This window comes from Pinus tabuliformis, chromosome 5_1 (genome assembly GCF_031772625.1).
Source record: "Pinus tabuliformis cultivar Carrire ecotype Pingquan chromosome 5_1, CPIR1, whole genome shotgun sequence".
Classification (NCBI taxonomy): domain Eukaryota; kingdom Viridiplantae; phylum Streptophyta; class Pinopsida; order Pinales; family Pinaceae; genus Pinus; species Pinus tabuliformis.
Window position 1 is genome coordinate 608,061,097 of NC_142305.1, and position 16,286 is coordinate 608,077,382.

At 34.1% G+C, this 16,286-nt stretch overlaps 1 protein-coding gene across 1 annotated transcript; it reads right to left on the reverse strand.

Annotated features, from left to right (window-relative positions):
• Nucleotides 1-12,786: 12,786 nt before the first annotated feature.
• On the reverse strand, nucleotides 12,787-15,433 carry LOC149166394 (uncharacterized). The gene has a single exon (XM_089431336.1). The coding sequence runs from the start codon at nucleotides 15,302-15,304 to the stop codon at nucleotides 12,950-12,952; it is 2,355 nt and encodes a 784-aa protein (XP_089287462.1). The 5' UTR covers nucleotides 15,305-15,433; the 3' UTR covers nucleotides 12,787-12,949.
• Between the last annotated feature and the right edge of the window lie 853 nt (nucleotides 15,434-16,286).

Sequence of the window (16,286 nt, forward strand, 5' to 3'; positions counted from 1 at the left end):
ATCTATGCATCCATGGATCTCTGGGACCAGTTAAACTCAGTGACACATGCTGAGGTTGCATCAATGGAATTCTCTCCAAGGTAAAAGCAATCAAGATCGAACCATAGCTAAAAATTTTCATCTTGCCGCTCTTTACTTTGGTCAGCTTCTCTTTCATCAAAGAAAAAATTTCCACACACCAGTTGAATATAGTTGGCTCAGGACACTCAAGCGCATACTTCATGTATGATCTATTTGCTAGATGAAGTGTCGCACTACCCGCCAACTTTGCAATAGTGAAGAGGATTGTTCGCAAGGGAAAATCACAAACATCCCTAATGTTTATCTTCCCATCTTTGCTAAGCTGTGTACCTAACCGACAGAATTGTCCAATGTAGTCCCTCACTGATTCACCCCCACGGGAAGAACCTGAAAGAGAAATGGGGGCACCACGTCTCGACAATCTTGTGAGAAAGTAAATGTCATCGATCAATATAGGGAGCACTTTGTCCCCTATGTGAAAAGCTTGTTCTGCTGGATCCCATGAATGAACTAAGAACTACAATAGTTCTAACTGTTGCCTCATACATGATAATCTAAAATATTTGAGTAAACCACAATCTCTGAGGGCCTCAACAGTACCAGGATCATTTAGGGCAACCATATCATGTTCTTCATGTTCTCTTTCATGCCAAGTAATAGCCATTCTGATCCGATCAAATTCTGGAATCACACCATAGGATTAGTTAGGATCCATTTCATGCAAAAAAATGGAGAGATTTGGGTAAAACTAATCAAACAAATTTCTAAATTGTGACCAACATAACCCTAGTCTTGAGACAGTGTGCTACAGAGCAGGTACCCTTCTGCTTGACTGCACTGCAGTGCAATTTTCAATGTATTGGGCTGCACTGATCCCAGGGCGAGGTATATTTTCCCTAAGGACCCCAAAACCCTAATTTTTTTTTCCTGAAACTGAAAAAGAATGATCTTAAATGAAAGAGAAGAGGTAGATATCCTACCTAGTCCTGACGGCACGAAGAATGATCCACAGAATCTCCTGCAATCAGCTGCTGAAGTTTGAGGTAAAAACTGGTTCAGAGCACAAAAACTGAATGGTAAATATCAAATGGTGAAAATGACTTGGTAAATTCTTGTTTTATGGTTATTTCATGTTCATTAAATGAATAAAATATAGTTTTTACCTATTTTACAAATGAAACAGGTATGTTTAATCCGTTTGGTGCTTCTTTGAGCAGGTTTACAACTGACATAGTGAATTTGACGTGCATGATCGTGAATTGTACTTTTGACCACAGAGCATACTTTTATCTCTTTTTCGAGATCTTTTAAACATTGAAAATGGAACCCCCTTGGAGTCCTCTTTAAGCTCTTTTCAGACTCTTGAAATATGAAAAGATTGCCGAGCACTTGTCCTTTTCAGCTCGTAAATGGATTGGAAATGACATCTACTCAGTATAAGTTTAACCCTTTTTCAGACTGAGATAGATTACTTACGAAAAATGAATAGTTGATCAAACATGGTCAATATGTTCTCTCTTGTATTATTTTACGCTTTTTCGGACTTGAGAGACAAATTTACGAAAAAGAACTTGTGGAGTTTTCTTTTTGTCCCTTTTCAAACTCTCTAAACATGAAAAGGACTGAGTTCTCATTGTCGTTAAACTCGTTAAAGCATCAAATAGAGACAAACTTTTCCATCATGACAAGACCGAGTTTCACCTTCTCTAGGCTTGTTAAAACATCACATAGCGATGGATTCACCCGAAGGGTGGAATTATACTACAAGCATATGTTATCCTCCTCAAGCTTGTTAAAAAATAAAGAGGTACTGGTCAGCAATGATTGGGGAAAATGGGAAAAGGGATAAATCACTTTATGGTAGCAAGTCGCTCTTGAACATGACACTTTCACTTCATCTCTGTGGCTATTTGGGTTGGGTTATCTGCTTGATGGTTATCATACCTATGGTCTATCACACCATCCATCACTTTGGTTTTGGGTCAATGCTACCAATTCATTCAGTGTCGCCGACATGTTCAAGAGAAGTCACTTAGTAAAATTAATCCTTTGCAATACTCATAAACCTTCATTTTCATGACCGTTATTCTTGAAAATTGTGTTTTCAGTCATATTCTGTCTTCAAAAATCATTACACTCATTTCGTGTCGTTGATGAGGGATACATCAAGGCCCTCCTGCAACGAGTCGCTTCTTGTCGACATCAACACATTATCCAGGAAGTTGACTTAGAAACACCCTTCTAGTACCTTGAGGCTTACATACATCAGTGGCAAGTTTCTTGCTTCTGGCGACAAGTTGAAATCACAGACCTTCGACCAAAAGACTTTTTATGGTGTTCGACATCAAAACATCTATTCACACCATGCAGAATGTACTGTAGTACCTTGAGAATCATTATCATTATCGGTGATCTCTCTCGTGTCTGTTAACAACTTACATCATTGGTTGGTAATCAGACGATGTCTTCCCATTTTTGACTTCAGATCACATTTTCACATGGTTAGACTCATACTTGAGCGAACTATTGGACAAGATAGAAGACCCTGGATCTAGTTTCATCCATCGAGGCTGCGATTTCAGGAGAGTACTAAATCAGTTGTACGATGACTTTACATATATGGTCATCCTATCATGGGTCTATATCTGTAGACGACTATTTGATTTATGTACATGTAATGAAAAGTTTATATGTTGAGTATGGGTATGCCTTCCCTCAGAAATTCATGAAAAATTCAAAGATATCATGATATTATGTATTGTAATCAATGCAGGTCACCATCCGCTTCAGATCCTCCTCATCACATCATAAAGCATATCACTCGACATTATCATTTTTGACTTCATGCTTTAGCGGGAAATTGTTATAGGTCTATTTGGGCACATCAGATCAGTACAATTAGGGCTTATCAAACACTAATTCAGTTGCTACATGCCCTAGACAAGTCATCAAATTGAATGCTTTCATCCATGAAAGTTTCCCACCTTGAAACCCTACTGAAATGCCTCCTTGGGACACTAGCACAGCCTTGGTTAGGGGTAACTATGTTGCCGAGCAGATAGGCCCATTCAGGTCTGCACTGCAGTGCACTTAGGCCCACTTTGACCTGCACTGGGTGAGAATGAGCAAAATTGACATAGGATTTTCAGAATATTCCTTGATTCTAGAGCATTCTAGAAGGATGCCCAGCTCTTATCTCATCCTATGAGCTCGACTTTGGATAGGCCATGGATCAATTAGCTCTATATCCTCTCATCCCTTTCTCCATGCAAACTAACTCCAATTTTGGAAAACCATTCAATACCTAATTTATGACAAAACCACTTGCATTTCCCTATAAATTGACCACCCAACATAGTGATCAGCGCCTGGAATTTGAAGATTGTAGAGAAATATTGTTGGTTTGAGACTTGAGTGCATTGTCAAGTAATGTTATGCTTGTGGATTGACGTGCTATTGGTGTGATGAGGGTTTGGACTAGGGTGGATAAGTGACACGGGATCAAACCGCATTGGGTGTAACTCCTCCTTCTACAATTAATAAAGTTGTTTGTTCCTTTTACCATATTATTATTCATATCTATGATGCATATATGTTTAAATGTTGTCGATTCCATTTGTTTATAGTAGACAGATCCTATGCTTTGATCGTTGTCGTCTTCTGTTTGTGTTGGCAGGTACTGATTGAGCGAATTCAGTTCGAGCGGGAGCGATGAGAGCAATTCAAAGGAGATCAAAGGAAGCGAAAAATCACAAGTAGGTCCCTTCATCTCATCTATCTATTGTAGGAAAAGGTCAAACCACTTTCTTTCTGTTGTTCTAAGTGTAACTACCCACTTAGGGAAGATGTTCTTATCTTTAGGTATAAATTCCATATAACAAGTATGAGGGGTTGTACAAAAGAGGCAAAGGTGGAGAAGGTAAGAAGAGATAAATGGTGCATGGATTGGGGAGGGAGACAACTAATTTCATGAGATAATTAAGAGTAGGAGATATGGACATGAGGAGGTGGGGTGAGAGGCGTAAATTGGGAGGAGGATAGGAAAGGTAGACTTAGGCATAAAAGTTTTCACACAATCCTAGAAATTGTGTGCATCCTTTTCATTTCAATTTTTTTTTAAGAAAGAGTGAACTCTAGCATACATGTTTTCTAAGTTGGTTGCATTAGATATAGGTTCGAGTTAAAAAACTTGTTCATGGTTTGGGTCGTAAATACATTATAGTTCCCATTTTTCTAGATACCTCCCAATATATTTATTTTTATTTTCTAGGATATAGAAATCTATTATCGATGAAACTATAGACACATATAGAGTTGACTATGTATACTGTAAATGTATAATTAAATTTATTTATTTATTATTATTATTGTTAATATGTTTTTGTCTTCACATATATGAGAATCTTAAAACACATACTTCTTTATTTTTGTTGTAATTTTCTTCTGCCTTAACCATTCTAAAAATAAGTTATATGGTGCACTAGTACAAACTAAGATATACACCCTTCAAAAACAAAAAATAAAAATATTTGATCATGCTAAGATGCTTGTAACTAACACTAACAAAAGGCATTGTAATTTCAAGGATATATATATATATATATATATATATATATATATATATATATATATATATATATATATATATATATATAATTTGAAAAAAAAATTGTGCACAAGAACAATGTGCTCTCTATAATTCTCAAATTTTGTTTAAGAAAATTCAATATTTGGGTACTCAAGGTTAGCACTAACAAAAGCATATGCATTATATTTTACATGAAAGTAACATACTGCTATTAGGAAAAACTCAAATTTCACATAGTCACAAATAATTTTTATAAATACAAATCATACATTTGGAAAGCTAACTCATTTTCCTACATTTCATATGCCTACACCATATTCAAATTTGTTGTCAAAGTACCTCAAATCATCCCTCCAAGTTATCAAATTGTTGTTTTTCCATGTTTTCATTGCTACTAATATGTCATGAGAGACCATCATTAGCTTACACCTACCCAAATATGAGAATATATACTTCTTTCATGTCTTTTTTGAGAAATATTCTTGTACCAACATAGATCCAGTTTAACTCCAAATATATCATGCATTGGGAGGGATAAAATCTCTTGACCTACAAACCTTTCCAAGTTTTCACACTCTAAAAAAGGTTTAAGCTGTAAGATATTTGATCCTATCAAAATGATTAACCATAATTAAGATGAATCTATGTTTATTTACTTTCAATTGAGGGAAAGATGAGAGAAATATTTGAGAGCTTGAGGATAAAAAAGTGGTCAAGGTGGAGTTCTATCTTCATCCTTCTTCCATACAATTCAAAATGAAAGAATTTGATCTTCATCCTCAAATAAAAGATGAGTTTATTTCTCACAATTAGACTCATCCAACATCTACTTCTTTATCAATGGTTTGTTCCTCATTGATGATTATTATTCCCAAGGACTACTCAACATGTGATCAAGGTGGAATTCTTTCTTTATCCTTCATCTATACAATTCAAAATTGAAGAATTTGATCATCATCCTTAAATAAGAGGAGTTTATTTCTCATCATTACACTGCATCTTTATTAATGAATTGTTCTTCACTTATGGTTATTATTCCTAAAGACTACGCAACACAAGTGATGATGGGGAATTTTTATGTGTAATTTTCCATAAGAATATTCCAATTACACTACATCTTTATTAATGAATTGTTCTTCACTTATGGTTATTATTCCTAAAGACTACACCACACAAGTGATGATGAGGAATTTTTATGTGTAATTTTCCATAAGAATATTCCAATTAGGTTTTCAAGAAAGTAATTTTCTAACTAGTCATTACTTTCTTTACCCATACACATATATTGGTTTTATCTTCAACTTATATGCCCACTATAAATACATAGACATTAATAGTTTTGCCTCGATTATAATACCCTTTGTAAGCATCTCTAAATTCTTTATCTCTTCCTTTACCTAGTTAACACATGAATCTATGCGAAGTTATAGCCAAATATATGATATATAACAATTGCTATGGTTTATAAGTACACATTTGAAGTTGTTAACTTTTTTTTGCTATCAATTTTAAAACTACTAGTACCAATTTGATCAATAAATTAATCATGAGATTTAAATAAGAATCTAATCTATTGATTTATACTAAAAAAATACGCCACATAATTGATTTAAGTAATAAAACACTCGTTTACTTTCACCTATATGTGTTTGTTTTGTTTTAAATAAAATAAATATTTATTCTTTTGTTTTAAATAAAATAAATATTTATTCTTAGAAATAAAACATTTGTATCAATATACAGTGAAGTTTGTCTTATATTACCTAGTATGGAAATTTAGCGATTTCTAAAAATCTTCTAAGATTTATGTGAACTTTTACAAATTAATTTCATCGTTAAACAGAAACAGAAACATCAACAAAAAAGCATCAATAGAGTTGAGCTTGCTTGGCCTGCTGAGTGTTTGAAGGAGAAACAAAAGCATCAACAGAGTTGAGCTTGCTTGGCCTGCAACACTTAACGATGTCCTGAACAAAAATATCAAAAGTATCCTTTGCGAAAGATGTCTTCCCAAACCCAAAGGTATTGCAGGATAATATTTATAAGTCATGTGGCTAGGAATAAATTCATTCATGCTTTATAGCTTAAAGAAAAAAATATGATAATAAAATATATCACTTCAATATTTTGCTAATGAAGGAATTTTATAAGTGTATTGCATTACTAATCCATTTTCTAATTGTTGAACCAAGTTAGAGAGTCTTGAACGATTTGGTGTTGATACGGATTGTAAAAAATCCACAAGTTATATATTACATAGGATTAACGTAATGGTAAGGGTTACTAAAAGGAGAAGTTATATATTACATAGGATTAACGTAAGGGTAAGGGTTACTAAAAGGAAAAGTTAAAACAATGATGGTAAAATAATTTCAATGGAGACCATGGCTACTTTGTTCAGGGTTGTCAAAAATGTTTTTGGTATAAAATGTTCGGAAGATTTCAATGGATAAATCGCTGAAAATCCTACATCAAATATCCTTAATAATTACAATCGAAACACACTTAGAATGTTCCTTGAACCAACGAAAATGTTTTTAGTTTATAAAATACACTTTCCTGTTGAAACTGAAAATACACAACCTGATTTACATCCAACGAAACTCAATTTTGGGAGGTATGTTTTCTCAGCCTATATCAAATTTTGGTAGTTTCCTTTTAAGTTTTTATCATGCTGGATGCAATGGTTGGTAGGTTAATTTCCAGGAAGATATTTTGAATGTTTACTTTTGGGTTAAATAAATTTCGTAATTATGTATATAATATTCTCACTATTTTAGGGTAATGAATGCTTCGACAGGGAGGACCATTGTGTATTATAGAGGGCATCTCTAATGTAACCAGATTGCTTAGAAATAATAATACGTTGGGCCTTGGGTTGATTTGGTGGGGAAGCAAAAAAAGGGGGTGAGAGCCAAGAACCATGGCGAAGATGGAATATTGGCAGATTGCTAATATGCCAAGAGTTTAGATGTCACTTTTCTAGCTTGGCTAAGTTTGAGTATTATCCAATTTTAAGGTCACTACCAAGCCAGACACCAAATTGGTGTATGAGACCCCTTGTTTTATTATTATCCAATATCAAATTGGTGTATCAGACCCCCTTGTTTTATTATTATCCAATTTTAAGGTCACGAGCCAAACACCAAATTGGTGTATAAGACCCCCTTGTTTGTGGACAAAGACCGTGCAACTATTTGAATGCTAAGTCTACATACTCTACTCCCTCTGGTTTTGAACCAGTGACCTCTAAAAAAACACATGCTCTTAATCATTAGAACCACTCAAACTGTATATAGATATGAAATTAATACTAAAATAAAACTAATATTAAGTCATTTGAATCTGAAATTCTAGAGGAAAATTCATTCCATTAATTACACTTATCCTAAATTTTGTCTAGTAATGAGGCCAAATAAGATCAAGAATTCGTTGATTGGTCAAATAAAAAACAAGTATATATTTGATTGCTATAGAAAAAGGGCTTGGAACACCAGTATGCCGTAAAACTGCTTCTGCTTGGCTAAGAGCTCGTCTTCCTCGGACGTAAGGAAACAGGTTAACGGCCCAAGACCCAGAGGCATCTGGCAGGAGTGAAAGCCTGCTCCCTTACGGACCACCAGCGGGTTATTACAAGTGGCGTGGTTTTCCTTGATAACGGTGATGAGTCAAACCGATATTCGTGGATAGCAGCCAGAAATGGTTGTCCTCACTATTGGTTTGACACCTGAGTTTGATAGGTTTTGCCACCTTCGAAGAAAAAAAAAAAAAAAACAAACAAACAAAACCTATCATAAAAGTTTAAAAGCTTATTGATTTATGTGCAAGGGTTAAAAAAAAAGGGCGTATCGATTACAATAGTTTCCGGTAGGGACTAATAAGAAAGGAATTTATTTCTCATCATTCTACATCTTTATCAATGGTCTGTCCTTCACGATTATTATTCCTAAAAACTACACACAAGTGATGATGGGATTTTTTTTTATATATAATTTCCATATAGGTTTTTAAAAAAATAATTTTTTTAGCTAACTATTACTTCTTTTGCCAATGCAATAACTATTACTTCCTTTCCCAATGCAACATATATATAATTTTTTAAGTAAATATTTATTTTTAGAAATCAAGTATTTATATCCAAATAAGTTTAAGTTTTTCATAGTTTACTATAAGAGAAACTTAATCACAGACATAACTTCAATTTTGGCACTAACTAGAAAATGTATTTACTAATTTTAATCTACATATATAAAACAAATTTTAATCTAATAAATATATAGATATATGTATGTGTTTTAAATAAACTAATTTATATTTTAAATAAAATATATATTGAAATATTTTTTAAGTAAACATCAATATTTTTTTGAAGTGTTATGAGTTTGAGTATAAAAGAATATATAGAGTTATGAAGTATGGGTAAACCATGAGAGAATATATTTTTAAAATATAACGAAAATTAATTAAGCTCATAGATAGGTGTGTGTTTATTTGGAAAATGGTTCTAAGATTTTAATTTAAGTAGTGTAATTATATAAATTAAATAACTAACAAACACTAATAAACATAAATCCATGATAAATATCACAAAAGGTTATTTTATTATACATCTCATATTGTTGAGATTTAAATAATAAAAAAATTAAGTAAATTATTATTATTATTTAAACGGAACATATAGCATTTATATTAAAACAATTAGATACATGGTTAGAACCATTTAAATGTTTCAAAGATATCCAAGGCTTGTAAATTTGAAATTGAGCATGAATGCTCAATCCAAACCCTCAAACAAGTTCTCTATAACACAAAAATTCCAGTCTATTTCCAAGTAAAAAATTTCCAAAAAACCCCTAATATCTAGACACATTTACATTCCTTTTTTTGCTAATTTTATTTTGATCTAGTCTAACTTCTTGTTTTTCTTAGTGAATTTTTTTTTCCTTTCTTCCCAACTTGAGTCCGACCCACATTTTTTGCAAATTCTAGTAGATCATTTTTTGGAAAGTTCATAATAATATTCTTGAGATCTTCCTCGTCTACCTGATATTCCCAAGAAATTATATTTTCAACATGATTCCTTATGGTTTCCAGAGGAGATCCATTTTCCACAAGGGATTGTTTTTTTTTTGCTAATGCCATGTCTAAGGAATCCTTGCTAGCAGTTGGAGGATCCAAAATGACTTGTGATTTATCATACTTAGATTTTGATGCCGCACATGCAATGTTTTTTGCTGTATCTACTTCCTTCTTTTCTTCTAAAGAATTTCTTATCCCGAAGCCCTCCATCTTTGTATATTGTATATTGATCACGTTGTGCTTTGTCCCACCATTTGGACCTTTGTGGTTTTTTCTTTTCTTTTCAACTCTAAGAATGTCTGGGGCAGTTTTTAATTACACATGCTCTATTTCATAACATGCTCTAGACTGAAATGAAATATTCTTATAATCAAGCTTTTGGACCCAAACATATTTTGGAGCTGTCAAATCAATCTCCGCAAGGAAACCCTTGTTGAAGTCCATCTCCACACAAATGCAAGCATAAGTAGTCTCGTAACAAAAAATTGTTTCAGAACAATAACAATAAAATTTCCCTGCTACATTCCCAATGGAGGAAAGTGATGTGAAATTCCAAAAATATAAGGGAAGGTTTGGAAGCCTCATGTGAACTAGAGTTGTGGAGATTGATTCCATTACTAGATCAAAAGTGGGATTCTAAGAATGCATGAAAATTCAAATACTACCCCAAAACCACGACCCAACTTCACAAATGGCCTTCTTTTCCTCTATATCATCAAAAATCATAGTGAAAAAAACCCGAACCATAGAGTAAAGTTTCAATTCGTCTGTCAAAAGGGGATTCCAAGTCTCAGATATCCATTTATGTAGATCATCTAGTCGTGGCCAATACCCATTAAACCTGCAAACTAAGCCATTCTCCGCAAAAATATTGCTCACAACAAAAAGCTTCTTCATCCATAGGAACATTGAAGGAATGAATTTTTTGAACCATTGGAAGACCAGAGCCAAATTTCAACATAGAGCTATACAAAACTGAAGAAGATCTAGCATGACTCGTAGCCATACCTGCAAAAAAAACTATTAACAAGGATTCTCCATTAAACAATCTGCAAAAGGGATCTACAGAAAATAAATACAAACTAAGAAAATATTGAATGGCTAGGGCGAAACCCTAGCCACCCCAAGGGTCGCATGAACTCCTTCCATTCTCATCGGCAAAGACATATTACTATAATTAAAATAATTTATATTACTATAAGGTTTCTTTTAGTAGAGGAATTTTGATATGATATTTTCACATCCATCACATTAAAGTTCTTTTGTGGACATTTGGAGCTAGCAAGTGTGGCTCATCATCACTCATCATCACTAGTAACAATGAGTCACGCTTGTTAGCTTGAAAAGTTGACAATTTTTTTTTAATGTGATGGATCCATAAATATCAAATCAAAATTAATATAGGAGTTAAACATATCTACATTTAAAAACCATGTAACAAGATTATTAACTATGGAGATTCACCCATTTTATGGTGGATGTTTTTAACCTATAAATAGAATTTATTACAATACTATGGGTTAATACCATGGCTTCTCATTACCACATGCCCAAAAAACCATAAATCATTTCATATAACACTTGTTCATATGATATGTTTTTCATAACTAACGAATTTAATTAAAAGGGCAGAGAGGCCTAACTATTTTGGAAATAAATTTTAACCTTCCATTTGTGAATACTATTAAGAATATCTAAAATATTCCATGGAAGTTATATATCTACCTTCCACTTAATAATTGTTAAATTGTGGATTCAAGTCGTGTTCCAAAATAGAATCATTTCATATGACATTTTTTTAGGTCAATCAATTTGATTGGAACGGAAGAAATGACATAACTACTTTGGAGATAACCTTTAATTTGTGAATATTATTAAAAATATTGTAGAGAGGTTAAATCCCTACCATCCAATTAATAATTATTAATAATTAAATTAAAGTTGTGAAAGTTCTACGTAATTATCAATAATTATTGGGTGGATGATATGGACTTAATCTCCATGAAATATTCTAAAATATTCTTAATGGTATTTTAATTAAATTTCCTAATTAGAAAAAAAAAATGTCATATAAAATGAGTTATGATTTTTTGAACATATGGTATTCATAAACCATGGTATTGATTTATGATCTTGTAACAAAGCTTATTTATAGACTAAGAATTTTGTCACATATTTTTTTAATGTATATATGTTAACTCATATATTAATTTTTTATTATAATTAATCATGATAATAATAACTTAAAATAAAGTTAAATTTAGTTATGGTTTAACCTTGACAAGGTGAGATGCATCATGAAATAATTGTTTTCATGCTTATCATGAATAGATGCCCATTGACATTTACCAACCATTTAATTTATATGGTTAAGTGAGTTGTAATTGTCATGAGGAAAATGTGTAATTCATTCAACACTTAATATGGAGTTGACATGTGGCATTTGAAAAAAATAGTAATAATAAGAAATTGTTTTAATATCAACCATAAATAAAATATTTCCATACCCACCTAAGTAAAATTATGGTAAGTTTAGAGGGAGAGGGATTGAGAGAATTGTTAACTAGTTGTATTTTTCATTTGTACAAGTTGAATGAGGCTAATGGTTAAAAATATGTACTTTCTCATAAAAAGTTACATATTCAAATCTAAAGGAGAGTAGAGTATGTACACCTTGTCTCATAGAGAAAATGGTCTCATACACTAATTTAATAGAAATGCATGGTATTAAAAAAAAGTAGTCACACTAGCCTTTTCATGGGAATCCACCAAAATCCGGCAAGACAATTTCAAGATTTTTTTGTTGTTTAAAATACATTTTTGAATGCATAAATAAATTCAACACCCTTGAAAACCCGTGAAAATTATGCCGATTAAACAATTTAAACTCAAATTTTTAAAAATATTTGTCCAATTTTGATTTAAACAAACCAAAAAAAACAGAAAACAACAACAACAACAAAAACAACATTATACATTTTCATTATACATTTTAAATACAATATTGCCACGTCCACTATACACATGAAAATTCTACTTTCGTCACAGCGATATAAATTTAAGATAAATTATTAAAATAGAGAAACACGCGACAGATCTATTTCCAGGTTCATTATTACAACAATAGAAGCGTACTAGAGTATGTGACTTGCATGTTTTTATTCACTGCACTATAATTGGACTTATTGCCTTAGCGGTGGAAATGCCATTGTATTCCAGTCACTGTAACTGTGAGATGTTTCTGTCATTACCCCCAGGCTTTCATTCAAAGCACTTCATAAATCTATCACCAATCTGAAAGTATTTGGTCCTCAATCGCCTGCTCAAAGCTAATGTCCCGATCACAGTTCCAAACCCAATGGCACATCCAAAACCCAATCCAGCTTTCCACGATTCATACCAATACACATTCGGCTCAGTATCGTGGCCACCCTCTAAAGCATACTCGCCGCAGACTCTTCGAAGCGGCGGCCCACACAGCTGCGGATTACCTGAAAATGAAGTTGCCCCAAATGTGTCGAAATGCCGTCCACTTGGAATCCTCCCAAACAGCTCATTATTCGATACATTTAAAAATGCAAGGAAGGTCAGTTCTGCAAGAGTTGCAGGAATTCTTCCATGAAGCTGGTTGGATGACATATCTAAAGATTCTAAACTCGCCATACTCCCCAATTCTTGGGGAATATTTCCCGTAAGACGATTGTGCGACAGATTCAATGTCCGCAAACCTTTTAGATATCCAAGTTGTTCGGGGATGTGAGCAGTGAGGCTGTTTGCCGAGAGATCCATGAAGGTGTCAGTCCAGAGGTCTACGTATTGATACGCCATTTCCTGACCCTTGTCCGTCAAAAAAACTGAATCCCTATAATAGGAGAGCCCATATAAGTCTGTGGGCGCAGACCTTGTGAAATTTTCCTCTCTCATTACTGATAAGTTTGAAAGTTGCAGCGGTATTGAACCGGACAGATGGTTCATTGCCAGGTCAAGTATTTGGAGTTTTTGAAGGTAGCCAACCTGGATCGGTATCTCACCTTCAAAATTATTTGCTCTGAGAATAAGTATTCTGAGCATGGAAAGATCACCAATCCAATCAGGCAGTTTGCCTGATAGAATATTTCTACTGAAATCTAATGTTGTCAACATTTTGCAGTTTAGCAGGGCCGAAGGTATAGGTCCAGTTAAACTGTTGCCGCTGATCTGCAATGTCCGAAGTTTGTTCAACTTTCCCAAATCGGACGGTATCTGACCATCGAAATTATTATGTGCCACTTTCAACGTATCCAGAGAATGACAATTGCCCAAATGTGAAGGCAGTTTCCCATGGAGTTTATTGTCTGAAAGATCCAGAAACTCTAGTTTCTCATTTTGCTCACAAATGCAAAGAGGAATCTGCCCCTCGAGTTTGTTAGACGCTAAAGATAAGAATGTCAGAGAATGCAACATGGTGCAAATTTCGGTGGGGATTGGACCTGTAAAGCTATTCCACCCCAGGTCTAGCATAGTAAGCCAGGGGAGGAGGGCTAATGACTCTGGAATCTCTCCGTTCAAATGGTTGTTGCTCAGATGCAACTCGGTTAGAGATGATAGATTTCTGATAGAAGATGGAATGGAGCCGTACAATCTGTTGTTTGGCATGAAGAAAACGGTCAGAGTTTTCCATTTTGCTTGGAAAATAAGAGAAACGTTGCCAGATATTTTATTACTTCCCAAACGAATCTGTTCCAGGTGAGGGAGCTGAGAGAGGCGCTCGAATGGAAGAGATCCACTGAGGTTTGAATGGGAGAGTTCCAGAGATACCAAACTAGTCATATTCGCAAGCCATGTAGGGAATTCAGAGTGAAAATTGTTTCGATCCAAATGGAGATTTTGCAGGGATGTAAGATTCTGCAGAGATGCGGGAAGCGAACCATTCATCCTGCAGTTTGCCATTGAAAGATATGTGAGCTGAGAAAGACGACTTATTGTTTGTCCCCATGAGTCGGACGTTGCTGACAGATTCATTCCGTGAAGATGAAGGTGTTTCAATGTCTTAAGATTTAGGAGCCATGAAAGGTCATCACTTCTCAACGCCTTGGAAGAAGAGAGATCAAGCAGTCCCAAGTTAGACAGATTTCCGAGCTGACCCGGAACGGTGCCAACAAATCCCGCTGTCGACAGGTTCAGGGATTTCAATGTTTTCAACAGTCCCAGCTCCTGTGGAATAGGTTGTCTCGTAAAATTATTGAAGGCAACATTTAAATTCTGTAAACTCCTTAACTCAACCAGCGCTGCCGGACCAAAGGCACCACTTAAACTACAATTACTCAAATCTATAGCAACAACATGGCCAGTCCGTCTGTCACAGGAGATACCTTCCCAGTGACAGCAGCTTAAAGAAACATTCCATGAAGCCAAACGCTCCGTCGGATCATGCAACGAGGTTTTGAAAGCCAAGAGAGATTTCATTTCGTGATTCAAACAACTTTTTTGACAAGATACAGGCGTGAATATCAATATACCTGAGAAGACGATGCAGCATACGATCTTTCGGATTACAAAACCGAGTAAGGCGCTCTTTTGCATAATACCTGTTACCGGCCTTTCTTGTTTCACGGATGCGTATCGGACGTGTTCCATGCCGCCTGTTTTCTTCGTAATATTTGTAATGGTTTTGTGTCGGATCTCCGAACCAGTGATCGATTTTAAAGGACAAAAAGATTGCCGAGTCCCAATCCCCACTCGAAGTCAAAGCAGCGGCAACAAATATGTGCTTTGCCGATGGGTAACAAATATGTGATGGATATCAAATTAGAGGGTCTGGTAGGTATATACACAGTCTTACTTATTTATTAAATTGGTAAATAGTTTTTTTTAGCAGAGATTTTTGTAAATCCAAGTTATAGTTATCAAATTTCAAGATTTTAGGTGCGAAGTTTTTGATGATACTAAATTTATTTTTGCTATCAAAAACATTATTCAAACACTACTACTACAAAATTTCTTCAAATTCTTTTATCCAAATTCTAACCACTTTTAACTATCCAAATATTTTCTCTATGGAGAACACCTTCTTTTTAAAAGTTGCCCAGCTACCTTATAACTTAAAAAGTCAATGACACATCAATACATTTAGTCCGTAATTACATTGTGGAGAAAAACTATGTGAAACTGCAAAATTCTTCTACTTTTCTAAACGAAGCTATTAATTTTCTTTACCCAATACATTCAGTCCGTAATTACACTGTGGAGGGAAACTCGGTGAAACTGCAAAATTCGATTCTATTTACAATCAGCCATAAATTTACGTATCGTTCAAAGCATGTCCACGTTTCCGCTCAGACCTTAAATTTCTCAACATTAAAATCCGTTTGGATTCAAATGTAAGTTATATATTACCGTACTTGGTTGGTAAACGTCTATACATCAATTCTAATTAAAATCCGTTTGGTCAAGTGTAAGTTGCAGAAAACGATATATATTACATCAATTCTAATTAAAACAATGATTTAATGTTGGGATGTAAACGTTTACATCATTTATAATTAAAACAATGATTTGGTTATATATTTTATTAAAAATAAATTAAATGGCAATTGCATTAAATGTTGCAAAGGAAATG

Excerpts from the sequence above, each read along its gene's own strand:
- LOC149166394 (XM_089431336.1), bottom strand. The coding sequence starts at position 15,304 with ATGGAACACGTCCGATACGCATCCGTGAAACAAGAAAGGCCGGTAACA.